Source organism: Dendrobates tinctorius, unplaced genomic scaffold (genome assembly GCF_039654945.1).
Source record: "Dendrobates tinctorius isolate UK_male_01 unplaced genomic scaffold, ASM3965494v1 ptg000027l, whole genome shotgun sequence".
Lineage (NCBI taxonomy): Eukaryota > Metazoa > Chordata > Amphibia > Anura > Dendrobatidae > Dendrobates > Dendrobates tinctorius.
In genome coordinates this window covers 17,985,925-18,013,302 of record NW_027361695.1, presented here as the reverse complement: position 1 = coordinate 18,013,302, position 27,378 = coordinate 17,985,925, and the positions used below count along the sequence as shown (strand labels likewise).

At 42.9% G+C, this 27,378-nt stretch overlaps 1 protein-coding gene across 1 annotated transcript in view; it reads right to left on the bottom strand.

Moving 5' to 3' along the window:
* Nucleotides 1-2,435: 2,435 nt before the first annotated feature.
* FAM107A (family with sequence similarity 107 member A) overlaps nucleotides 2,436-27,378 on the bottom strand; it is a 70,142-nt gene continuing 45,199 nt past the window's right edge. The window contains exons 3-4 of the mRNA XM_073569814.1: nucleotides 20,978-21,134; nucleotides 2,436-15,428 (exon numbers count right to left, since the gene is read on the bottom strand). Coding sequence (XP_073425915.1) covers nucleotides 15,315-15,428; nucleotides 20,978-21,134 — 271 coding nt within the window. The 3' untranslated portion in view covers nucleotides 2,436-15,314. The remainder of the gene's footprint in view (nucleotides 15,429-20,977; nucleotides 21,135-27,378) is intronic.

The window sequence follows — 27,378 nt, the reverse complement described above, 5'->3', positions numbered from 1 at the left end:
CTATCCCTGTCCCGGGGGTACTGTTAAAGGTAGAGAGGCCTGATTCTCTGCCTTTACTATGCTTCTGTTAATGTCCTTCCCTTACGAAGCCTTGGACAGATATAAATACATGTAAGACAAACAGGGATAATAAAAAGGAACTTACATGCAAAAACACTCACCAAGAATAGGTAGGAATATTGGGAAGGATAGGAAGGTACAAACCAAATAGGAATAGGATAATGGAGAAAGCAAACATCCAAAAACAGCAGTCAATCTCCAGCAGCAACTATTAACTCCAACTTCAGCACAACTCCAGCAAACCAGGGAGTAAACTTTCACAGGCGGGGATGAGAAGGTCTGGCCAGGTTTTATAGAGAGAGAAAATGAGCAGGTCAGGTGCAGCTGTGAGATGGAGCTGCATGCCTCTAACCAGTCGTTAACCTCTTCAGCACCAAAGGAAACGAAGTCCATTTAATATGAGGAACAAAACCGCCTTCTAAATCAATGGAAGACTTGCAATTCACAGTACGTAAAGATTGTGTAATCCCAGATCTCTCAGGACAATGTGAAACACTCGTCATGACACACAGGGAATATTTTGTAAATATTGTTGGGGTATTAATTTTTGCTAAAACAGCAGTTCAAAACAGCTTACAAGCAAGCACAAGCTAGGCAGTTAAGGGTATGTGCACACGTTGCAGATTTGGGTGCAGAATTTTCTGCACAGAATCTGCATCTCTTGGCAGAATCCGCAGGGTGTTACACAACTTGTCCTGGGTATCGGGGCTCTGCTTCCCTCAGCTCATTCTGCTGCCCTCTGTTGCATTCCACATCGGGTTTTTCAGGTTGCCAGTCATGCTTCAGTGACATTCTCTCTCTAATCCTATTTAAGGCTCATTGAGTCACACACCCGTGTTTTATCTTTGAGACTCTAGACTTCTATGTTTGGTGTGCACCACCTTAATAATAATAATCTTTATTTTTATATAGCGCTAACATATTCCGCAGCGCTCTTACAGTTTTGCACACTTTTTTTTTCATCACTGTCCCCATGAGGCTCACAATCTAAATTCCCTATCAGTATGTCTTTGGAATGTGGGAGGAAACCGGAGTGCCCGGAGGAAACCCACGCAAACACGGGGAGAACATACAAACTCCTTGCAGATGTTGTCCTTGGTGGGATGCTTCAGCTTGCTTCCTTCCTTACTGGGTTCCACTTCATCCCCCTTGCTGCTCCTGAAATTCCTAACTTCTTATGTGCTTTCCTGCCAGGTGCACCAACATCTGTTTCCATGTGCCCACCCGAACCTGAGGCTTAGAGGATGAAGCTCACTAGTTGAACCTAAACACAGAGGAGTTTATGGTTGGCTCAATGACAGGAAGGTGCCCAGCTCATGTGGCTGCAAAACAAGCACAACTCTTAACCGTGCTGGACATTAGTATAAGGTGTTTTTCACTAAAACGTGGCACAGGGCATTATGACCAAACATTGCCTGAATTCTCCAGATCAGCAAACTTTCAAAAACTTCTGCTTTTATAGGGGTGGTTCACATTTGCAGAGGAACAAATAGGTCCTTAAAGGGAATCTGTCACCCCATTTTTGGACTATCAGCTGCCGGCACCGCCATCAGGGGCTTATCTACAGCATTCTGTAGTGCTGTAGATAAGCCCCCGATGTACCCTGAAATATAAGAAAAAAGTTATATTATACTCACCCAGGGGTGGTCCTGGTCCGATTCGGGTCCAATGGGTGTCGCAGTCCGGCGCCTCCCATCTTCTAACGGTGACGTCTTCTTCTTTCCTTCCAGTCACGGCTCCTGCACAGGCGCACTGCTCTGCTCTGTTTATCTTTCAGGTTACATCAGGGGCTTATCTACAGCATTACAGAATGCTGTAGATAAGCCCCTAATGGCGGTGCCGACAGCTGATAGGCGAAAAATAGGGTGATAGATTCCCTTTAAGGGGAGATATGCATCATTGAGGTTAGTGGCTTCGGTGATGTAAGCCTGGGAAAGCAGGCTCCAGCACGTATAGTATTGAGAGAGTTAATAGGGTGTATTAGGGCTGGGTTTACGAGCAGTCAAAGAGATGGGTGGGACTGGCTGCTCACATATTCCCACCCCGGGGGCATGGTATGGAGGATTAAAAGGAGGCCAGTTGTCACATTCAGTATTTGTGTCTGGAGGTGTGTAGACCTCTAGTGTTGCTTGTGTTTGCTAAAGCACTCAAGAGCTGAACTAACCTGAGAGGGCGAACCTGCACAACTGTATCACTTTGTTCCAGAAAAGGCTGTCGCTTTGTTTGGTCATGCAGAGCGGTTTATGAAATTTTAATAAACCAGCCTGGACATTTTTTTTACTGAAAATGCTTCCTGTGCCTTCCTCAACCGTAGATGAGTGAGTAGAAACCCTGCAATACATATCTGAATCTTAAATGAAAAACAAAAACAAATGTACGTGTGATAATTAGGTTTTTATTACAGTCATGAGAAATATTCCTGGTAACAAGTCACAGTTAAAGCAGAAAACGTTCAATAAAAAATATATACAACATTCATTTGACCTGCCTTAACAAACTTTCAAAGTAAAGTGTTCTGCTCATCACACTCGCCATTTATTGGGTGCAACCTATACATATATACATCGTGTAGCATTCTAGCACAGAGTTACATTGGCACACAGCCTTAGTCATATTAGTAATTTATTTTCCATGAGCCATGATATCATGTGTAAAGAATAGTAGTCAGAATGGAATATCGGCTATATATATATATATACTGTATATAATTATTAGTTTTTCACTGTTTACACACTCCAGAAATTTTATACAATCCCCTAAAAAAAAAATACAAAATATACAGGGATTGATGGAAAATTCTTGGTTTTAAACATTGAAAAGAAGTTCAGCAATATACGTATATTTTATTTGAGCAAAATTTACAAAATAAAAAAATCATTTCTGAAAAAAAAATACTAGGCAGGGCATATTTAGGGTGCCACTATGTGGACGGCTGATACTGCTTTTACATTGCCCAAAAATTGATGTTACTAAGATCCTTGGGATTTACCGGTGAACTGTTGGAAATGTCCGTATATAGAGTGCAGTGTGCCCGGACTGACCATTGGTCACCTGACCTGAGTATACAACTACATAGACATATATGAGGTTGTAGGTTCGGGTTAGGAGACTCTTGGTCAGTCCAAGCATTTTGGATTATAAACGGAGCTGGAAATACGGTCGACCGAATCCGGCCTTAACTATAGCATAGGAGTATAGATGAGCAAACCTGAACTTTGAAGTTCGGGGTTCGCACCGGATGGTTAGTGTCCAGTGCTGAACTCCGAACACGGGCTTCTCCTGGATTTCCATGTTAATGTTCAAATTTCCGGGAGGAGTTTGGGTTCCTATACATTTCAATGGGGTTCGGGGTTCAAGTTGGGGTAAAGTTCTGGTACCCGATCTGAACTCTGGACTAAAGCTCAGTCGGGTACCAGAACCCGAATTCCATGGATCTGCTCATCCTTACATAGGAGCGCCTGGCCGGGCTGAACATTACCGTGTATGGGGGAGTCGGGAGACCTAGATGTCAGCCGAACTATATTTTGGCAGAAAGCTATTTCTTGTGTATGGGGCTTTAAACATCACAAGTGTTGGATAGGTGATTATATCTTACAATCTTACAATTCCAACACATCTAGAACCTAAAATGTAATATTTAAAATAAATCCTGTAAGAAAACTTTCCCAATATCTCTTATTAGCTTAATTTCTGAAAATATTGTCAGTAATCCTGTGAAAGGCAACCATAGGTGAAATTACAAAAAAAATGCAATTACGTTGCCTAAAAAAGTGCAGAGCAACTATGATTTTAAGGAGGAAGCTCTTAAAAATGACCCGGCAGCTTTTCTGACAGATCTGTTTCAATAAATACATGGATTTCCGAGGATATAATAATTCTGGAACATTATTACTAAGGCTGGAGTCACACACAAGGTAGAAAAATACGGACTGTATTTTACGTCCGTAATACGCATAAATGGTCCCTAAACAGTGCTCCGTGTGTCATCCGTTGTCAGGGTGTGGGCGCGTATTTTTCTCATGTAAGAATCCATATGTAATCCGTATGGCATCCGTATACCATTTTTTTCTCGCAACCTTGCAAAATGGACATTTAATGGTTTTGAGGCCTGCACATAATTTAAATCATCAGCACCAACCCTATTTATTGCCTCAACATCAGGTGGCAGCCTCCAATCTGCCCATTTTGGTGCTCTGCTTGTGTGGGGGTCTCGCTGGTTGTTAGCAAACACGTCTGACACACTTCAGTTCACCCCAACTGACCATGTTCTCTTCAACTGGGTTTTGTCCAGGCGCTTTGGCCAGCCATACCCAGTGATTGTGGATCCGAGGAGGAGGAGACGCATGTGGGTGCATCCGCATTTGAGACAACGCCTCAATAAAGGCCATTTTCACAGGCTTTATGCAGCTCTGAGGACACATCCTGACAAGTTTTTCCTCTATTGTCGGATGACCGTTTCTACCTTTGATGTTTTGTTGGAGACAGTGCGCCCAGGGATCACCTTCCAGGACACCCGGATGCGCAAATGTATCTCTACGGAGGAGCGCCTTCTCCTTACGTTACGGTATGCATTTCTCAGCTACAGAATGTATGTAGATGATTATTTTCTCAAATAATTCTCTAACTCAGTAACCCCTTTTTGGCCAAGAAACATTAGGTATTGGTACCAAATATATGCTCTGAAACTTAGAACACTTTGATGTGTTATTCCACATTACATAGTCGTGGGACATGTGTATATGTATTGTTCGCCTAGCTTCTTACTTACTCACTGTTGTGGTGATCTCTATGTAATGTGTGCATCCTTGAGCATGTATTTTAATGTATATATTTTTTACATTTGTTTAATTGTAGGTTCCTCTCAACTGGCCTTTCTTATGCAGCACTCCATCTGGAGTTTTTGATTGGGCGATCGACAATATCCGGCATTGTTCGTGCTACATGTTCGGAAATCTGGTCCAGAGTTCATCATCTGGTCATGCCAGAGCCCAAGATGGGAGACTGGTTGAGGATTGCCAGGGGATTTGAGTTGCACTTCCAATTCCCCAATTGTATTGGAGCCCTGGATGGGAAGCACATCCGTGTGCGTAAGCCGCCGAACTCAGGGTCCCAATTCTATAATTATAAACAATATTTTTCTGTAGTTTTGTTGGCTCTGGTTGACAGCAACTACAGGTTTATAATTGTAGACATTGGGGCTTATGGAAGAACTGGACTCTAGAGTCTTCAATTCTTCCATTATGGGTCGGCGGCTGCGCAATAACCTGTTGGACCTACCACCACGTCAGCTGCCAGGCTCAAATCAAGAAGCGGTGCCTTATGTCCTAGTGGGGGATGAAGCCTTCCAATTGACCAGGCATGTCATGAGGCCATACCCGCGCAGAAACCTTGACCACTGGCGCAGGATTTTTAATGTGCGCCTTTCACGTGCCCGAAGACTGGTGGAGGGCGCCTTCGGCATTCTTTGTGCCAAATGGCGTGTCCTCCAGTCTTCCATTCAGCTGAGTGAAGCCAACGTCAATGAGGTCATAAAAGCTTGTGTGGTCCTCCATAACTTCACTAGACTGCATGATTGCTCCTCATCTGATGTGACTGAAGGTGTGTGGACAATGGGGCTAGGCCTAGGCCACATGTGCTCCCTTTACGGCGTCCTCTCTCAGGACTCAAAGTACGTGATGTGTTCACCCAGTATTTTGTTTCACCTCATGGTTCTACTACCTGGCAAGATCAGGCTGTATCTATGTTGTGATGTTCTTATGTGTGTGTATATAATTTTTTTGGTTTGGTCTTCTCTGATTTGTGTTGTCTGTTTATATGTGATAAAGTTGACTTACTTATTCAAATGCCTAAAATAATTCAGGAAGACGGCCAAAAATGCATTTTCAAATGTTTTATAAAAGCAAAAAATAGCTTACAATATGGTGTACCATATTTTTGTCATATGGCAGATATTGCCCAGGCCATTTAGCCTTTTCTGTATATAACATTGTCATTTTTTGACACACAAAGAGGTAACAAGAAATTATAAATACCAACAAAAAAAATGTGCAAAACAATTAGCTATTTTATAACTGCCGGTAGCTTGGCGGAGGTGATGGCGGGAGGCCTTCATCTCTTTGTTGGGGGTTGGGGTGCCCAGCTTGACCATCACCCTGTTTGGGTGGATGATCTTGACCCTGTGGGAAGATGTGGCCATGTTCCTGCAGCTGTGCACCAAAGAGACCATAAGGATACTGTTGATTATAATCCTGTGGCTGATTGTAGCCACGTCCATCATACCCCCCAATATGACCATGTCGTCCAAACCCAGGTTGGGGCCAGCCTCCAACACCAGGTCTGTACAAGTGGCCATATTGGGCAAGTTGGTTATAGGCTGCCATTTGGCCCTGTTGTTGCCAAGGTTGGTTTGGGGGGGGAATGGGTGGAGGTGTAGGCACACGTGCAGGTGGACACTCAAATCCTAATTGAGCATGCACAGCTGGTTGTCGGACAAGGCGGATCTGAATGGATCCGCGCACACGTAGCCTCACCTCACGGGGTAGGGGACAGAGGTACCGGGCCAGGCTTCGGGAATATGCCTCTTCACCCTCATCCTGGGCATCCCTGGACAGGTAAATTAGGACAACTGTGTCTACATGCCTCCGGGTATCAGAGGCAGTGTTGTCCCTTCTCCGTCTCCCATGGCGGTCTACGGCTGCAGGCTGGGGGGACCCCTCAACAGTAGGGCTGCTGCTGTTGCCAGGGTCTTCTAAGTTGCTGGCTACTGGTGGCTCTGCTGGGTCTGCTGGTGGAGCTTGGGGGTTGCAAAAGTTATGGTCAGAAGATGGGCCAGCCACCTCTTCACATCCCCCATCCGGGTCTATAATGGGCTCAGTATCCGACCCTGTCTCCCTCTCTTTGAGGTTGGACTGAGTTCTGTTAGGAAATGTACAAAAAACAAAATGTAGCTCTGACCCTAAAAAGCATATGCGTCATGTGGTGTGATGTCTGTACTTACAGTCCGAGATCCATACTGGGTGCCAAAAATGCCAAGCGGTCAAAATAGATGTATTTCAGCTTGGTTGGTACTGCTGCCCCACTCCTGGCCCTCTGCTGTCTTCCCGCCGGTACTGGTCGCGGATGCTGCGCCAGCGTCTCATCATATCAACTGCAATGTGAATTGAAAAGGGACTGTAACCTTTGTGAATTGTGCCAAGCAATATTCCTAACATTTCACATAGTCACGTGGCCTAGTAGGGGGTGGTTTTTTCTAAATGTTTCTTTAGCAAACAGGGATACCCTACATACACAGTCTAGGATTGTAGGGGCTACATTTAAAAAAGCTCAGTTCTGGCCTTTAAGCTGATTGGTAAAAATGGCAATTACTTACGAATGTGTTGTTGCTCCTCACGTGGACGTTGGGCATAGTCTGGGAACATGTGCACACAGATGCGCCTCCATGCCGCCTCTTTGCGGCCCGTCAGAATAATGGGCATCCCGTTGGTCCCAAATTTCGGGCCTTTCCTGGACCAACACAATTAGGAGCTCCACATTAATGTGGCCAGACATGACGCTGCAGGACTCTGTGGAGGCGTACTTCCTGGATGTCTGGAGCGCTATTTGAGCTAATTTGCATGTCTAAGCTTCCTGATGATGGATTGGCCCATTTCCTGTGACCAGGAAAAGTCTTGCGTATTTCTTGCAAGTCACACGGGTGGTCCGTGTGTAATGCGATTTTTTTGCACACCCACAGACTTGCATTGGCGCATGCTGCGACTGGCACGGACCGTAGAAAATACGCGAGAAAAATACAGCTGATGGGAGCTACCCCATAGAGAATCATTGGTCCGTGTGCAATGCGTTGTTTTAACGCCTCTCACTCGTCCGTATTCCTCTGTAGTGTGATGCCGGCCTTAGAATTCTAGACTGTGCTGTTCCTCTGTTATTTATCCCGGAAATGTCTGCATGGATTAATATCTGTGCTTTATCCATAGGGTATTGCTTCACACTCAGCACTGAATGCAATGAGAATGGTAATATCCAGGTATTGACTTATTGGCGCATTGCCAGGAGGAATAACAGAGCAAAGGCGGAAGAAAACATGTTATTCATAATATCTATTCTATGTGTTAGTGAAAGGCATATAAGGTGCCTACATATACAATATGTTAGCAATTCACTTTTTCCCAGCAGTGTGAAAATGCCCTAAAATAATATCCAGTGTGTATAAATAAATGTGGCAAACCCAGTGCACTAGAGAAATCTAAAAAATTAAAAAAACGCTGGGAAAACATTGCCCTAATAGAAATCCTTAATAATTGGAGAAATAAATTTATTAACCCTTTTTAACTGTAACAAAAAGTACATGATATTTAAACTGATACCACAGATATTAGATAGATATGAAACAGATATAAAGAAATAAGAGTGATACAGTGAAATAGATAGATGATAGATAATAGATAGAGAGATAAATAGAGAGATAATAGAGCGATAATAGATGGATAATCGATGATAGATAAATAGATAGATGGATAGATGATAGATATAGAAAGAAATAGATAAAGCTAGATAATAGATACATAGATGATAGATAATAGATAGATAATAGATAGATAGCTAGATAGATAAACAGATCTATAGATAAATAGATTATAGATAAATACATAGATAATAGATGATAGATAATAGATAGGACAGATATTTAGATAATAGATAGATGATAGATAGATAGATAGATAATAGATAGATAAGATAGATATTTAGATAATAGATAGATGATAGACAATAGATAGATAATAGAGAGATAATATATAATCGATAGATAATAGATAGATACTGTAGTTACATAGACGTTTACACAAAACATATATACAATATGAATAAAAGGTATATTCGCGTCTTTCCCATGTCGCATATAGATATAATCCACATAAAGAAATTGATTATCTTTGTAAATACATTCGATTCATTGACTTATTTTGCGCGGACTCTAGTCTGCAGTCTTTTTTCTAATCTTGTATGGGAGACACACTGATGTGTGACCGATCCCTAACTCAGAATCAGTGTGTGAGAAAGGACTGGATTTACAAAATTAAAATTACTGTCACCAAAAAGTAAAGTGGAAGTTAGAGAGATTCAAGTTTGTGGCATTATTACGGAACTTGAGGAGTAGAATTAACGAGGGGGTGAATCATCCAGCTGTTTATCCAATGACATTATGTCATTATTTCTGTGGGGGGTAATGAAGAAAGGTTTCATTTTTTGAGTCAAAATTAGCTATGAAAAGTTGCAAATTGATGGCCAGGTGCTTTATAGTAACCAAGAACTACTCTCTCTCTCTCTCTATATATATATATATATGTATATAAAATAAAAAAACAAAGTACTGTACAAAGTGACGACAATGCCGAACAAAATCGATAGGGAGATACTGATTAATAAACCAAACCTTGCGTCACAATCACAGGATTAATGTGAAATTACAATCTGTACTTAAATGAATAAACATATTAACTGCCAGTTAAGTATACTAGAAGAAATATGCTTTTATAAAGAACCAACTAAACAGGCCATAGATGCATGTAAAGACGGTCTGTCAGCACTAAACGACAGTTCAAACCAAGCAAAGGCGCTCGGTGCACCATTGGCGTGGCCGAGCGGTTCAGTGCACCTTCCCATCTACCTCTGCCTTCCCTTCTTTGATTGCTGGCTCTGTGGCCAGAGAGGGGCACAGATAATGTGCAGCAACTCACTCAGGAAAATAGCTAAGACTCTAAAAACTACAACTGACCCTACCGGTTCTTGTACAGACTAGAGGTTCCTGTACAGACTAGAGATCCTGACCCTGCAGTTCCTAGTGGTTCATGTGTGAGCCCAGATAGCCCAGCCCTAACCACAGACTAAACTATGGCAACTCGGACCTATACTGCCTGAAAGGCCATCGAGCGTGTCACATTCCTTCTAAAGAACCGGAGGGCAGAGCAGAGTGAGAATTACCTACAAAAAGGAAAGTGTACTGAAATAATAAGATCCCAGACTGAGTGAAACAGACCACAAATTACAAAATAAAAGGATTGAGTATGTATTGTAAGAAAACATGCCGTCTACTTCTTAAAAAGAAACTGAAGATAGATGCAGGGAAAAGAACATAAACAGTAAAGAGGTAAACCCTAGCTGGTCTTTCACTGACTAGCTTAAGCTACAGCAGTATGGCTGGACATTCAAATGAGACTATCACCAGCAGGAAATACCAGCAGACGGAAAGTATATAAAGCCGCACCCAAAAGGTGATAAGACAGACAAATGAGTAAATGAAAATAGCTGTTACCCTGAAAAGACTGGAGCAAGGATAACAGAAACTAAACACCTGGATAAAGGGATAGAGGAGAAGACCACAGAGCACAGGCTCAGGGGTTCGAACCCAGATGCATGACAGATAGCTAGAAATAGGTGAGGAAGGGCCACGGAAACTGTTTGCCCATGACGAGGGTGTACTGAGCATCGGTGCTTGGTTTGAACAGTTATTTTGCTCTGACATGTTGCCTTTTATGATATTGGTGTAATGGTTCGCACACTCGTTATGCAGGTCACAGAAACTAGAAATGATGAATCATGTGACCAAACTAAAATAAGGAATAAGGGATCTCTATCGGGGTGATGTACAGGATACGCAACAATGTTGAAGCAACTAAGAAATGAAGTTTTATTCTTAAAGTCAAAATAAAATTTCTGATATGATACATTTGGAATATATTGATATATTGTTATAGTGGTCAGAGTTTTTTTTAATTTTTTTATACTGAGCTCCAAAACTTGGTGAAGATATAAAATTCCCTCTATGTTGGAACGGAGTTGCAATACCAGGCGCCGCTCATGGGGGAAAGTGGCGCTGTTTCTGGATTAAAAATTTTTTTTTTTTGTAAAAGAAGAAAGCTCTTTAAACAAGGTTATGATACTAAAAGAAGAAAATTATCATCTATCCATAGGGTAGTGGGCAACTTACTGATCACGGTTGGGGCTGACTGCTGGGACCCCAACAAAGCCGAGAACCATCTTGAAAAAAGCAGAGGTGCGCATGGTACTTCAATCTATTCATTGTTATTAGGCCTGGAGGAGAAAGCAGAGTACAACACAGGGCTGTTTCCAGCAGTCCCATAGACGATGAATGGTTGAGCATGAGCACTTCTGCACTGTACAAGATGGGACTGTACAGAGAGCCTTTCTTGTGGTTCCACAGCCTCAATCATTGGGGTTCCAGCGGCTGGACCTCCAGTGATCAGCAAGTTATCCTCAAACCAATAGATAGAGAATAATTTCCTATTTTGGAAAAATCCCTTTAACTGGTAAGTGGTTGTATACTTAAAGTGACTTTGCTCCCAGACTTGCCTTAGGAAATATAGTATAATGTCCCAAGCACATGAAACCGCGCTGCTAAGAACTTCCGCAGCAATCAGCTGTAATCTGCCAGCAAGTTTTCAATACCTTGCTGCGCTGCCGCAGGGGAAATAAAGCATTACGTGGCACCCATCAAATTTAATTATTCAATGGATGTGTCGGGCACTAAGGAGTTAGAGACACTTTTTGCAGCCACTCGAGTCTGGCAAATAAAAGAGGCTTCGGAATTAGGGGGTCCCTCTATATTGAGATTTCCCAAGTAGGATCACATTAAGAGAACAGCAAGAGTTTAGGCTACACATAAAATTATCCTAATTAGGGCAGGTGCAGAAGAGCATATTTTCTGTCAGAACGCGATCTGACAAAACATTGGATCGCACTGGGACCAATGTTATTCTATGCGGCTGCTGTGCTCAGGTCTGATTTTTTATCTCTGACAGAGACTTATCCTCATCCGAAAGAATAGGATCACACTCACCTAACTCTGATCTAACTAACTTAGTTAGATCACAGTTAGTGAGAACAGAGTTGGATCAGAGTTGGATCAGAGTTTGATCTAAATAACTCTGATCCAACTCTGATCTAACTCTGATCTAACTAACTCTGATCTAACTCTAATCTTACTAACTCTGAACTTACTAACTCTGAACTTACTCTGATCTTTTGGTCGGCCGATGAAAATCTACGGCCGCCTGCACCGGCTCTATTACAGGGACATCTGACATCAGGGACTTGAGATTCCTAATGGCTGGAAGGATTCTTTAGAAGGAAGACAGCATTTACTATCATGTAATACTTCAGACTATTCTTCCCTTTAGGATCCATAAATAATAATAAAGTCCCCAAATCCTCATCCTCACATTATAACCTATACGTGATCTTAGTGTGCACAGCATTTCGCCTGTTAAAGACGCAGTTTGTGCTCCAGAGCTGCTCTTCCTGCCATGTTCAGGGACCCCTTCTGGTCGTGCAATCACTTACATGCATACATTTTTTTATTCGTTTTATTTGCTTATATGGCGCCATTCATTTCCACAGCACTCGACAGACACCATCATCGTGACGCCTCTCTCCTTCATCAGCTACGTCACTCATGGGCAACACGGTGGCTCAGTGGGTAGCACTGCACCCTTGCAGCGCTGGGGTCCTGGGGTTAAATCCCTCCAAGGACAACATCTGCAAGGAGTTTGTAAGTTCTCTCTGGGTTCTTTCTATACTCCAAGTTTGTACTGATAGGCAATGTAGATTGTGAGCCCCAATGGGGACAGTGATGATAATGTATGTAAAGTGCTGTGGAATATGATGGCGCCATATAAGAAAGCATAATAATACGTTATATGCGTGTCTCCATTTCTAACGAGGGAAAGGTGACTCCTACACTGAGATGTCCACATATGCACCATAAGGGCTCTTGCACATGTCCATTTTTTTCACGGATAGCACTCGTATCTATGATATTTTGTGGGACCGCGCACAATTTCCAATTTTTTCCTCGGACCGAGTGGTCAGCGGAAAAAAATCAGAGAAGTGTTTCAATTTTGATCCAAGGAGTCGGATTAAAAACATCAATGCAAGTCTGTGGGTCTGTAATAAAAATCAGACTGCACTTGAACGACATCAGAGTGCAGTTCGATTTTCATCGCCTGCCATAAAGGACAAACTGGAGAAACTGAAACTTTTTTTTTCTCTACACCCGAGGAAAACCGATGCCACTCTGAATAATCGGATGGTTTTTCACGCAGGTGGAGATATCGGTCGTGCGACCTGACTCTTATTGCCACCAATGCAGATTCCTCTTGTAGTTTCTCTTCATTGCTATGGAGGATTGAGAAGACTTCTCTAATAATCCAGCAAAACATGCATATTTTACTAAAAAAAATATAGTACCCAAAGGCACAACTGTATGAATGCTTTCAGAACATTTTCTTAGAAGTCTATGTAGTGTTGTTCCTCTGTTATTCCTCCTGGAAATGTATAACTAAACGACACCACTGTCCGTGACCAATCTCTCAGACCTTTCGATGAATATAAAGCTCAGTTGTCAGTTTATATACCTGATTTCCAGGATGAGTAACAGAGGAACAGCATCATGTTCTAAATATAGACGCCCCATAATTGTTAATTTACAAGAAAAAGTTGACATTAAAGGGGTTTTCCCATCTACAAGATTCTACCGCAATATGTAGTAGGTGTAATAATAATATTAGCAAATAACTTAAATGAGAAATATTTTGTTCTTCTGATTAGCCATGTTACTTACCCCATGTGCAGGCATTGCAGTAGCTTAGATATACATGGTTACGACCACTAAGAACTGTCACTGTCACTATATGAGTGGTCGTAACCATAGATATCTAAGCTACTCCAGTGCCCTGCACATAGGGTAAACAACATGGCTAATCAAAAGAACTACATTTCTAATTGGAAATTTTTGCTAATATTATTATTTAATACACCTATTACATATGGGGATAGGACCTTGGAGCTGGGATGGGAATACCCTTTATTGCAGGGTGTAGGGGGCACATAGTACGACATACCACTGCTCCTATAACTACTACTCCTATCAGGACAGTGATAAAAATCACAGGTATGACAATTTATTTAGGGTTAATCTGTAAGTATCTGATATCAAGGCCAAAAAATAAAATAAAACGACAACCTTCCTATTAATACATAAAGTGCAACGTGTCATTTCATTATAATTAGCGCGGGCAGAGATACCGAAACGGTACAGGTCCGATTTAGAGTTAAAAAAATACTTTGTGCCTTTTTTCTTTTCAATACACGGTATGCAAATATTATACATCTATCGACCTATTCTCATTAGAAGACTGTATAGAAAAATAGCCGGCACGGGCGCCAAAATAAATATACGCTCTATGTGATATCGTGATTGGCCAGCGTTCTTAAAGGGGAAGGATCAATCACAGTTAAAGGAAAAACAGCAGATTTTTGTGCATCATGTGATTATTTTTGTGCATATATATTTGTTTTTCCTAGAAGCTGGATTTTGCTAGTCTTGCCCTTTAATGGGTCTCATGGATGGGAGTTGCGGCCCCTCTAATTTGTGACGATCCTGACCCCTTTTTTTCTGAGATTATTTTGCGTCATTAAGGCTTGATTAAAGACTGGCTTAGCTTATGCCTGAGATATCTTCCCTGTACATGTAGTGCTAAAATTACGACACTTTCTTCCTATCTGCATAATATTTAGGAATCCATACCCCACAACCACACAGCTCCCTCTGGTGGTCAAAAGGAGAACTGCACGTCCAAAAATTATCGCATTTCCAAAAATTGTGCCGTTGTTGTTTTACGCAGGTAATACTGCATCATAGTAATATGGAAATAGGAATGTAATACTGCCCAGAGCATGGGCTGGTAACACGATAGCGTCGGCGTCCTTGGACGGTCACGTGGTGGTTACGATGACTGTGCAACACATATCTTGGAATTGGACCATGCAGAACATGTATGCGGTATACACAGCCTAATAACCCGTACGCCCCCAAGTGTTTCTTTGGGGGTCACAGAACATACACATTGGATAGGTCACCTCCCCACATTTCTTGACCATCGAGTCGTATGGAAAAGCGCGGGCGACACATCAGCTCAGCCACAAATCTCCACGGCCATGTGCAGGTGTAGGAGGATACTTCCATGGGTTAGACTTAAGCATCATGTACTAAATGCTGTGGCGGATAAATACAGGGTGTTACATGGCTCCCACACGGTGTATACTGCCGTCGGGATGAGGGATAGTTCTTCGCACAAATGATCCACAGCACCAAGTCCTGTACAATGATGTCCGGCGACATCACAAATCCGGCTCAATCCAGAACTTCCTTCCCGCTTGTCAAATTTTACATTTTTTTTTTACACCACTTTTTCGTCACTCGGTAATGTGGCCGTTCTTCTGAGATTTTCCTTGACTTTTATGAATTCTGGAGCGTGAGCTTCGTCTTTAGGTACTTCCTCTTCTTTTTCAAGCTGAAGAAACGAAAAAGTAAAAATGGATCAATATGCGTCATCAAAGAGTGAACTATTGTGTAAAGGGATCAATGACACCCATCATTAGTCAGAGCTTGGCTTGACAGGTCTCTTGGCAAGCACACACATGGTGGGGATCTGTCGATAACTAGTCCGATGTGGGACGAGGGACAGTGAATGATAATGTATTGAGGTGTGGTAGCGCAAATAATGATGAATTGGGGGTGGGGGACAGCAAATGATGAATTCGGGGTGGGGGACAGCAAATGATGAATTGGGGTGGGGGACAGCAAATGATGAATTGGGGTGGGAGACAGGGGACAACAAATGATGAATTGGGGGTGGGGGACAGCAAATGATGAATTGGGGGTGGGGGACAGCAAATGATGAATTGGGGTGGGAGACGGGACAACAAATGATGAATTGGGGGTGGGGGACAGCATATGATGAATTGGGGTGGGAGACAGGGGACAACAAATGATGAATTGGGGGTGGGGGACAGCAAATGATGAATTGGGGGTGGGGGACAGCATATGATGAATTGGGGTGGGAGACAGGGGACAACAAATGAAGAATTGGGGTGGGGGACAGCAAATGATGAATTGGGGGTGGGGGACAGCATATGATGAATTGGGGTGGGAGACAGGGGACAACAAATGATGAATTGGGGGTGGAGGACAGCAAATGATGAATTGGGGGTGGGGGACAGCAAATGATGAATTGGGGGTGGGAGACGGGACAACAAATGATGAATTGGGGGTGGGGGACAGCATATGATGAATTGGGGTGGGAGACAGGGGACAACAAATGATGAATTGGGGGTGGGGGACAGCAAATGATGAATTGAGGTGGGAGACGGGACAACAAATGATGAATTGGGGGTGGGGGACAGCAAATGATGAATTGGGGGTGGGGGACAGCATATGATGAATTGGGGTGGGAGATAGGGGACAACAAATGATGAATTGGGGGTGGGGGACAGCAAATGATGAATTGGGGGTGGGGGACAGCATATGATGAATTGGGGTGGGAGACAGGGGACAACAAATGATGAATTGGGGGTGGAGGACAGCAAATGATGAAATGGGGGTGGGGGACAGCAAATGATGAACTGGGAGTGGGGGACAGCAAATGATGAATTGGGAGTGGGGGACAGCATATGATGAATTGGGAGTGGGGGACAGCATATGATGAATTGGGGTGGGAGACAGGGGACAACAAATGATGAATTGGGGGTGGGGGACAGCAAATGATGAATTGGGGGTGGAGGGCAGCAAATGATGAATTGGGGGTGGAGGACAGCAAATGATGAATTGGGGGTGGGAGACAGGGGACAACAAATTATGAATTGGGGGTGGGGGACAACACATGATGAATTGTGGGTGGGGGACAGCAAATGATGAATTGGGAGTGGGGACAGCATATGATGAATTGGGAGTGGGGGACAGCATATGTTGAATTGGGGGTGGGGGACAGCATATGTTGAATTGGGGTGGGAGACAGGGGACAACAAATTATGAATTGGGGGTGGGGGACAACACATGATGAATTGTGGGTGGGGGACAGCAAATGATGAATTGGGAGTGGGAGACAGCATATGATGAATTGGGGTGGGAGACAGGGGACAACAAATGATGAATTGGGGGTGGGGGACAACACATGATGAATTGTGGGTGGGGAACAGCAAATGATGAATTGGGGGTGGGGGACAGCATATGATGAATTGGGGTGGGAGACAGGGGACAACAAATGATGAATTGGGGGTGGAGGACAGCAAATGATGAAATGGGGTGGGGGACAGCATATGATGAATTGGGGGTGGGGGACAGCAAATGATGAATTGGGGGTGGGGGACAGCAAATGATGAATTGGGGGTGGGAGACGGGACAACAAATGATGAATTGGGGGTGGGGGACAGCATATGATGAATTGGGGTGGGAGACAGGGGACAACAAATGATGAATTGGGGGTGGGGGACAGCAAATGATGAATTGAGGTGGGAGACGGGACAACAAATGATGAATTGGGGGTGGGGGACAGCAAATGATGAATTGGGGGTGGGGGACAGCATATGATGAATTGGGGTGGGAGATAGGGGACAACAAATGATGAATTGGGGGTGGGGGACAGCAAATGATGAATTGGGGGTGGGGGACAGCATATGATGAATTGGGGTGGGAGACAGGGGACAACAAATGATGAATTGGGGGTGGAGGACAGCAAATGATGAAATGGGGGTGGGGGACAGCAAATGATGAACTGGGAGTGGGGGACAGCAAATGATGAATTGGGAGTGGGGGACAGCATATGATGAATTGGGAGTGGGGGACAGCATATGATGAATTGGGGTGGGAGACAGGGGACAACAAATGATGAATTGGGGGTGGGGGACAGCAAATGATGAATTGGGGGTGGAGGGCAGCAAATGATGAATTGGGGGTGGAGGACAGCAAATGATGAATTGGGGGTGGGAGACAGGGGACAACAAATTATGAATTGGGGGTGGGGGACAACACATGATGAATTGTGGGTGGGGGACAGCAAATGATGAATTGGGAGTGGGGACAGCATATGATGAATTGGGAGTGGGGGACAGCATATGTTGAATTGGGGGTGGGGGACAGCATATGTTGAATTGGGGTGGGAGACAGGGGACAACAAATTATGAATTGGGGGTGGGGGACAACACATGATGAATTGTGGGTGGGGGACAGCAAATGATGAATTGGGAGTGGGAGACAGCATATGATGAATTGGGGTGGGAGACAGGGGACAACAAATGATGAATTGGGGGTGGGGGACAACACATGATGAATTGTGGGTGGGGAACAGCAAATGATGAATTGGGGGTGGGGGACAGCATATGATGAATTGGGGTGGGAGACAGGGGACAACAAATGATGAATTGGGGGTGGAGGACAGCAAATGATGAAATGGGGTGGGGGACAGCATATGATGAATTGGGGGTGGGGGACAGCAAATGATGAATTGGGGGTGGGGGACAGCATATGATGAACTGGGGTGGGAGACAGAGGACAACAAATGATGAATTGGGGGTGGGGGACAGCAAATGATGAACTGGGGGTGGGGGACAGCAAATGATGAATTGGGGATGGGGGACAGCAAATGATGAATTGGGGATGGGGGACAGCAAATGATGAATTGGGGGTGGAGGACAGCAAATGATGAATTGGGGGTGGGGGACAGCAAATGATGAATTGGGGATGGGGGACAGCAAATGATGAATTGGGGTGGGAGACGGGACAACAAATGATGAATTGGTGGTGGGGGACAGCAAATGATGAATTGGGGTGGGAGACAGGGGACAACAAATGATGAATTGGGGGTGGGGGACAGCAAATGATGAATTGGGGTGGAGGACAGCAAATGATGAATTGGGGGTGGAGGACAGCAAATTATGAATTAGGGGTGGGGGACAGCAAATGATGAATTGGGGGTGGGGGACAGCAAATGATGACTTGGGGGTGGGAGTCAGGGAACAACAAATGATGAATTGGGGGTGGGGGACAACAAATGATGAATTGGGGATGGGGGACAGCAAATGATGAATTGGGGGTGGGGGACAGCAAATGATAAATTGGGGTGGGAGTCAGGGGACAACAAATGATGAATTGGGGGTGGGGGACAGCATATGATGAATTGGGGTGGGAGACAGGGGACAACAAATGATGAATTGGGGTGGGGGACAACACATGATGAATTGTTGGTGGGGGACAGCAAATGATGAATTGGGGGTGGGGGACAGCAAATGATGAATTGGGGTGGGAGTCAGGGGACAACAAATGATGAATTGGGGGTGGGGGACAGCAAATGATGAATTGGGAGTGGGGGACAGCATATGATGAATTGAGGTCGGAGACAGGGGACAACAAATGATGAATTGGGGGTGGGGGACAGTATATGATGAATTGGGGTGGGAGTCAGGGGACAACAAATGATGAATTTGGAGTGGGGGACAGCAAATGATGAATTGAAGTTAGGTGATGGGGAGAGGAAATGATGAAGCTTATTTAGGTCATATTATAAACAGATTTTTTTTTGCAGAGGGCATTTTAATAATACTCTTATTTTTAAAGACACCACTTCGGGATCTGCTGCAGAAGACCGGAGAAGAGGGAGGGCCTGCAGAGACGAGTTGTTGATATGAAAAGTTATCATGGCTTCTGGACAAAATGGAGATGAAAAGAAAGGACCCAATCCACCTATAAAGTACGAGTTGTAGGTTCATGCGATACAAATGTATATGGGGTCATTTGTTATTACAATTGATTGCTGTAACTAAGTTTGGTGATGTTGGCAGGTACTGATGTTGGCTCTGGTGATGCATACATGTACTGATGTTGGCTCTGGTGATGTTGGCAGGTACTGATGTTGGCTCTGGTGATGCATACATGTACTGATGTTGGCTCTGGTGATGCATACATGTACTGATGTTGGCTCTGGTGATGTTGGCAGGTACTGATGTTGGCTCTGGTGATGCATACATGTACTGATGTTGGCTCTGGTGATGCATACATGTACTGATGTTGGCTCTGGTGATGCATACATGTACTGATGGTGGTATCAGTGTTGTTATTTATTAACAGTGGTTGTTGTGATGTATTCATGTACTAATTATTCTTCTGGTGATACATTTGTGGATTGATGGTGCTTTTGGTAATGCATTAATGGACTGATGGTGGGTGTCGTCATGCATTTATGTACTGATGTTTGTTATGGTGCCGTATTTATACACTGATGGTGGTTCTTGTGATGGATGCATGTACTCGTCGTGGTTTTAGTGACCTATTTATTTACCGTTGATGGTTCTGATGCTGTGTTTATGTACTATTGATGACTCTGGTGTTCCATCTATGTACTGATAATGATTTTGGTTTTGCATTCATGTACTCGTGATGAATACAGAACCATCACCATTACATGAATACATCACAAGAGCCATCAGTATCACATGAATACAGCACAAAAACAACCATCAGTACATGTATTTTGGTGAAAGAAGTAGCAATTCTCGTGGAAGTGGTTGTCAGCGCTTGCTCACTGACCCATCAGAGCGGGAGGGAGGCTGTGTTAGGGTAGACTTTGATTTATTCTACTGCTGCGGGCCGGGGAAAGGGGGATGAAGGAGGCGCCATCTGCTTCATCAGCCTAGGACATTAAAATATCTTTTTCTTGCCCTGACCACATCCCCTTCATTGTACTGGATCATTGGGGTCCTGGAGGTTGGATCAGCCAAACATGCATGGCTGCACTAAGTATTTGGTCAGGATGTTACATCAGTATTTGTAAGCCAAAATCAGGAGGAACAATCAGAGGAAATGTCTAATAGAAACTTATCACCACTTTTGGATTTATCACCCACTCCTGGTTGAGACTTACAAATACTGAAAGTGTGAACGTGGCCTAAGAGTAAGCCATTGATGCAACAATCATTATAAAATACGCTTTAATTTATATTACTAGAGTACAATTCTCACACCTTCAAAGGGGATGCATCGATTTGAGACGCACAGCAGAGAAACTGGTACCTGCTCGAGCCTCTGCTGTCTCTTTAGCAACTCCTGTTCAAATGGCGACTGCATCTTCTTGGTCTCCTCCTCCTGTCTCTTCTGTTGTATGATCTGGTCTCTTCGCCGATTTTCCAACACTCTCTGGAGCTCTGGCTTCTTGTCAATGCTCAGACCTCTACAAGAACCAGATGTGATTATTCACCTCGTACCAATGACAAGTGGCCATAATAAATAATCACGGTAAGAAAAAAAAAAAAAAAATCACCAAAATGCTTGAAAACAAAAAATGACCCTTATCAGAAATATGTTCCCGTGAAATTGAGATACTTCCATTTACTGTAATTCAGGGATCTGAGCGGCATCTGGCTGCAATGCCCACTTCTGCCACTAGAGGGCATAGCAGCACCATATAGATAAGAATCAATGGATCAGATCACAGCAGATGCATCCTATGTAGTCACAGATCTGTGTATTTCCTTTTGATGGCAATTTTGCTCAGAAATAGCAGAGAATATCCCTTGACCACACTTGGGTTATCAGTGGTCTTCCACAAGACTTGCAGATAAACTTGGTTACAAATTGATTACTTTCTTAATCTTTCTTTATGGCATAGCTCATTTTGCTTCCTGTACCAGATCCCCTGCAGAGAAATAGATATGAAAACTACGGACACTTTTGACATTAAAAAAAAAAAAATGATTTTTACATATGTAAATGGATAACTTTAAGCAATGTGCAGACATTGAGTATTTGCAGCAGATTTTTTCTACAGCAATAAAAGTGTTGCATAAAATATGTTTTGATGGCACTTAATAATAATAATCTTTATTTTTATATAGCGCTAACATATTCCGCAGCGCTTTACAGTTTGCACACATTTTTCATCACTGTCCCCGATGGGGCTCACAATCTATATTCCCTATCAGTATGTCTTTGGAGTGTGGGAGGAAACCGGAGTGCCCGGAGGAAACCCACGCAAACACGGGGAGAACATACAAACTCCTTGCAGATGTTGTCCTTGGTGGGATTCGAACCCAGGACTCCAGCGCTGCAAGGCTGCAGCGCTAACCACTGAGCCACCGTGCTGCCCCATGGCACTTTTTCCATGACAAAAACACAATAGAAAAAAACGCAGAACAAACCCTTTTTAATAAAACTGCAGTTTGCCATCTTCATTCCTTCATTCATTTCCAGACCCATTGATATGCAGTTTGCAGCCTAATCTAAGTTTCAGATGTTTTTTCTTGTGGGAGTGTCTCTCCCAGTAATATAGGCTGGATATGAGGTCTTTGTGTACTCAGGCGGCTGTTGTGTTTAATACCTTATACAGTTGTGGCCAAAAGTATTGACACCCCTGCAATTCTGTCAGATAATACTCAGTTTCTTCCTGAAAATGATTGCAAACACAAATTCTTTGGTATTATTATCTTCATTTAATTTGTCTTAAAAGAAAAAAACACAAAAGAGAATGAAGCAAAAAGCAAAACATTGATCATTTCACACAAAACTCCAAAAATGGGCCAGACAAAAGTATTGGCACCCTCAGCCTAATACTTGGTTGCACAACCTTTAGCCAAAATAACTGCGACCAACCGCTTCCGGTAACCATCAATGAGTTTCTTACAATGCTCTGCTGGAATTTTAGACCATTCTTCTTTGGCAAACTGCTCCAGGTCCCTGATATTTGAAGGGTGCCTTCTCCAAACTGCCATTTTTAGATCTCTCCACAGGTGTTCTATGGGATTCAGGTCTGGACTCATTGCTGGCCACCTTAGAAGTCTCCAGTGCTTTCTCTCAAACCATTTTCTAGTGCTTTTTGAAGTGTGTTTTGGGTCATTGTCCTGCTGGAAGACCCATGACCTCTGAGGGAGACCCAGCTTTCTCACACTGGGCCCTACATTATGCTGCAAAATTTGTTGGTAGTCTTCAGACTTCATAATGCCATGCACACGGTCAAGCAGTCCAGTGCCAGAGGCAGCAAAGCAACCCCAAAATATCAGGGAACCTCCGCCATGTTTGACTGTAGGGACCGTGTTCTTTTCTTTGAATGCCTCTTTTTTTCTCCTGTAAACTCTATGTTGATGCCTTTGCCCAAAAAGCTCTACTTTTGTCTCATCTGACCAGAGAACATTCTTCCAAAACATTTTAGGCTTTTTCAGGTAAGTTTTGGCAAACTCCAGCCTGGCTTTTTAATGTCTCGGGGTAAGAAGTGGGGTCTTCCTGGGTCTCCTACCATACAGTCCCTTTTCATTCAGACGCCGACAGATAGTACGGGTTGACACTGTTGTACCCTCAGACTGCAGGGCAGCTTCAACTTGTTTGGATGTTAGTCGAGGTTCTTTATCCAACATCCGCACAATCTTGCGTTGAAATCTCTTGTCAATTTTTCTTTTCCGTACACATCTAGGGAGGATAGCCACAGTGCCATGGACTTTAAACTTCTTGATAACACTGCGCACGGTAGACACAGGAACATTCTGGTCTTTGGAGATGGACTTGTAGCCTTGAGATTGCTCATGCTTCCTCACAGTTTGGTTTCTCAAGTCCTCAGACAGTTCTTTGGTCTTCTTTCTTTTCTCCATGCTCAATGTGGTACACACAAGGACACAGGACAGAGGTTGAGTCAACTTTAATCCATGTCAACTGGCTGCAAGTGTGATTTAGTTATTGCCAACACCTGTTAGGTGCCACAGGTAAGTTACAGGTGCTGTTAATTACACAAATTAGAGAAGCATCACATGATTTTTCGAACAGTGCCAATACTTTTGTCCACCCTCTTTTTTATGTTTGGTGTGGAATTATATCCAATTTGGCTTTAGGACAATTCTTTTTGTGTTTTTTCATTTAAGACAAATTAAATGAAGATAATAATAACAAAGAATTTGTGTTTGCAATGATTTTCAGGAAGAAACTGAGTATTATCTGACAGAATTGCAGGGGTGTCAATACTTTTGGCCACAACTGTATATCTTATCTGCAGTATATAACTATAAATATATTATACAGAGAAGAGCAAAAGGGTAACAATATTTTGAACCTTTGACTCTCAGGCTCCATATCTCACCATCCACTACAGGTTCTAATGTGAGACCACCATCATTTTATAGACAATCATCTTGGATATCTCATACATAAATTTGACTTGCAGCTATTTTGCATGTGATTAGTCATGCAGATTCTTATCATGTCCCTGCATTGTTCCTCTTAAAAATCAAAATTTTTATTCTTATTTTGTAAATCACCTTTGGCTTCAGCACTGCCTGAATCCTTCTTGGCTGCTCTCCATCAGTTTCAAACATGTCCCAACCAAAATCTTGTCCCAGGTCTCTTCTACACGTTCACAAGTGTGGTGCATCACTTGGGTATGTATACTGGTATTTTTTCTTCTATTCTACCCACAAGTGTTTGACTGTGTTGAAGTCTGAGAGGACCTCTACTTCATTGTCGTTGTACCATTTCTTCGATATTCTCAACGTATGGTTTGGGGTGGTTGTCCTACTGGAACACTGTGTCGCCCTCCTACTGGAACACTGTGTCGCCCTTTTCATACCCATAGTACTCAAGTGTATGAAGTAACTCATCTTGTAGGACACTCACATACAGCTCACCATCGATCCTGGTCAAGTATCCAACTCTTTGACTGTAAAACACACCCCCATATCATCAGGCTTCCTCCACCAAACTTGACAGTTCCTCCAATTTCTCCATCCCGTTAGCCCTTTTTCCCTTGTTTATTCCAGGCCCATTAGAGCCTAGTCTATTGACTTTCGTCTCATTGCTCCAAATCACCAGTTTCCTATCTTCTACTGTCCACTTTTGGCACTTTATTGCAAACTCAACGCTTATTATAACAATATTGTAGTTGCGGCTACTTCATCTTTTTTCGGGTCAGCATTCCAGACTTCTGTAACCGGCGTTGCACGGTGCTTTCATAGACGTCTGTGATCTCACTATTATGAAGCATACGAGCCTCCTCCACTGCCGCGTTTGTCGCTCCAGAACGGATAGACCTTGGGATGAGCCGACTTATTGACTGATATTTTGCCTGGACGTCCACCTCTTGGCTCCGGAATGGATGGACGACTTCATTCCGTATGCTTCCAGCTGTCATGACCTCACATGATGCAGTTTGGCAATTTTTTTGGCCAAGAGACATCTATCGATGAGCTGGATGATGCTGTTTCTCTTTTCTTGGGAAATCTCCTTCATGGCTGCTCCTCAATTTGAACCAGTGACCTTTCGCTTGGAAACCAACCCAATAACACACTGAGCTGTTAGGGGATGTGAGAGCAGGTTGTAATTCGTTGTGTTCAGGAAGACAAAGATTTTTCCTCCACCGGGAGCAAAACAGTAACAATGCAGGGACACGACAAGAATCGGCATAACTAATCATATGCTAAATAGTTACAAGTCACATTTACGTATGAGATAGCCAAGATGATTGTCTATAAAATGATGGTGGTCTCACGTTCAAAGCAGTAGTGGATGGTGAGATATGGAGCCTGAAATTCAAACATTCAAAACATCGTTACCCTTTTGCTCATCAGTGTATATAAAACATATCCATAGCACAGCTTCTATCCTGCACTTATTTCCTCTCCATGTGCTTTCGTCCTTGTCTATATCCTATTTTCCCTGCCCTCACTTACACTATACAACCTTTCTTCCCTGTCCACAGTGTGGAAAACTCCTTCCTCCTACTAACACTCACACTGAGAAAAGGAAAAGGGGGAGTAGAAAGAGCCATCAGCACCACAAGTTCTGACTGATCTGTATCAGTTTTGCCAAAGCCCTCACACAGCTGGATCAATGACTTCCAGTAGAAACTTTTTTTTAATGAGGACTCTTGAAAGTTGCTTAACTCTGTATTTAAAGTAGCAAACGTACAATAACACAAAGAAAATCTCTGCTTTGGTGACTGTATATGGCCTTTAAAAGAGTTGTTCAGTTTCCTCAACTATTACCCGATGCACTTTTCTGAACTTACATCAACAACATAAATAGATAATAACAACAATAATAATAATAATAATAATAACAACAATAATGACAATAACAACAACAACAATAATAGTAATAATAATAGTAATAATAATAATAATAATAAAATACATAAATACCATTTGAATATATTAAATTAATATTGATTGTGGCCAATAATGAATATTGATTAATTATTAATTAATTATTAATATTGTTTGTGATCATAAGGTACTTAACAATATTAATTTTAACCCTTTATACAACTGCCAAAAAAAAAAAAGAACAAACAAGACTGTAGGAAACACTATTAGAAAAATGATGTATAATGCTGATTGGAGACGACCCGGCACCGGCGTCTGACTACTCCTTAATGTCTGTGCTAAGGCCGCATTGGATCATCGCTGCCGTTGGGTCTGAACGGGGCGGTGCGGGCGGCTGTAATGCATACGGTATGAGGTGTCAGCCATGTCTCTCTGCTGTTAAATGTGAGTATAAAGGTTACTTGTAGGACAGGATTCCCTGGTGACCTTGTTGTCAGACTTCTACCTGACTTGTAAATGGAGAGTGATACTGAGCTGACAACCGCTGTTCTGGGACAGAAGCTACTCGCCGGTATTCAAGGGCAAAGTCAAGAAAACAAATTGGTCTTATCAGGACGGTAACCTAATACCACGCACTGTCACTAGCAGGATTATTTTATTATTGGCATGCCTTGAATTTTTGCCATTCCTAGGCTAGCCTGCCTTCATACAACTTTTTGGCCAACTTTTTTTTTTTTACATGAATTTTTTGGCATTTTTTTTTTTAATCAAAAGGAATATTTATAAATGGGACATTAAGGACAACTCTGCAAAATATGCCATTTCTTTGTTAATAGATATTGAGACCCAGAGAGAGACTGGAGAAGTGAGCGCATGCGAGTCACAAGTTCTGAAAATAGATGCAATTTTGACAAAAAGCAAAACAAAAACAAAAAAAAAAAGAAAAATTTAACAAAATGTAAATTATTAAAACAATGAAAAAAGAAATGAAAAGACATTATACGTCTTACATTTATCTACTGACTTTGGGACTCAGAGGTTTTGCACCACTTTAGTGCAAAATTCAGTACTGGTTGGCAGGTAAGAGGCCTTTGATTTGGGTTTGGATGAGGCATCTTTTTTCCTAGTACCAACCTATAGCCGTGACAGGGAATCTTATAGGCCAGGCAGTAGGTATAATAATAAGTTCCTCTCCATAAGAAAGCCGTCTCTCTAGCGCCACCTATCAAGGGCAGTTTTTTTTTTTTTTAACAGGACCAATTACAGTTTCCTATGTTGCAAAATTTCAAAGTATCCCTAAAAATCAGACGCTATACCGTGGCTCCAAATGGATTTCGATTTTTTTTCTTTTTTTGGCGGACTCACAGACACTTGAATGTGGGTGTCACACGGAAG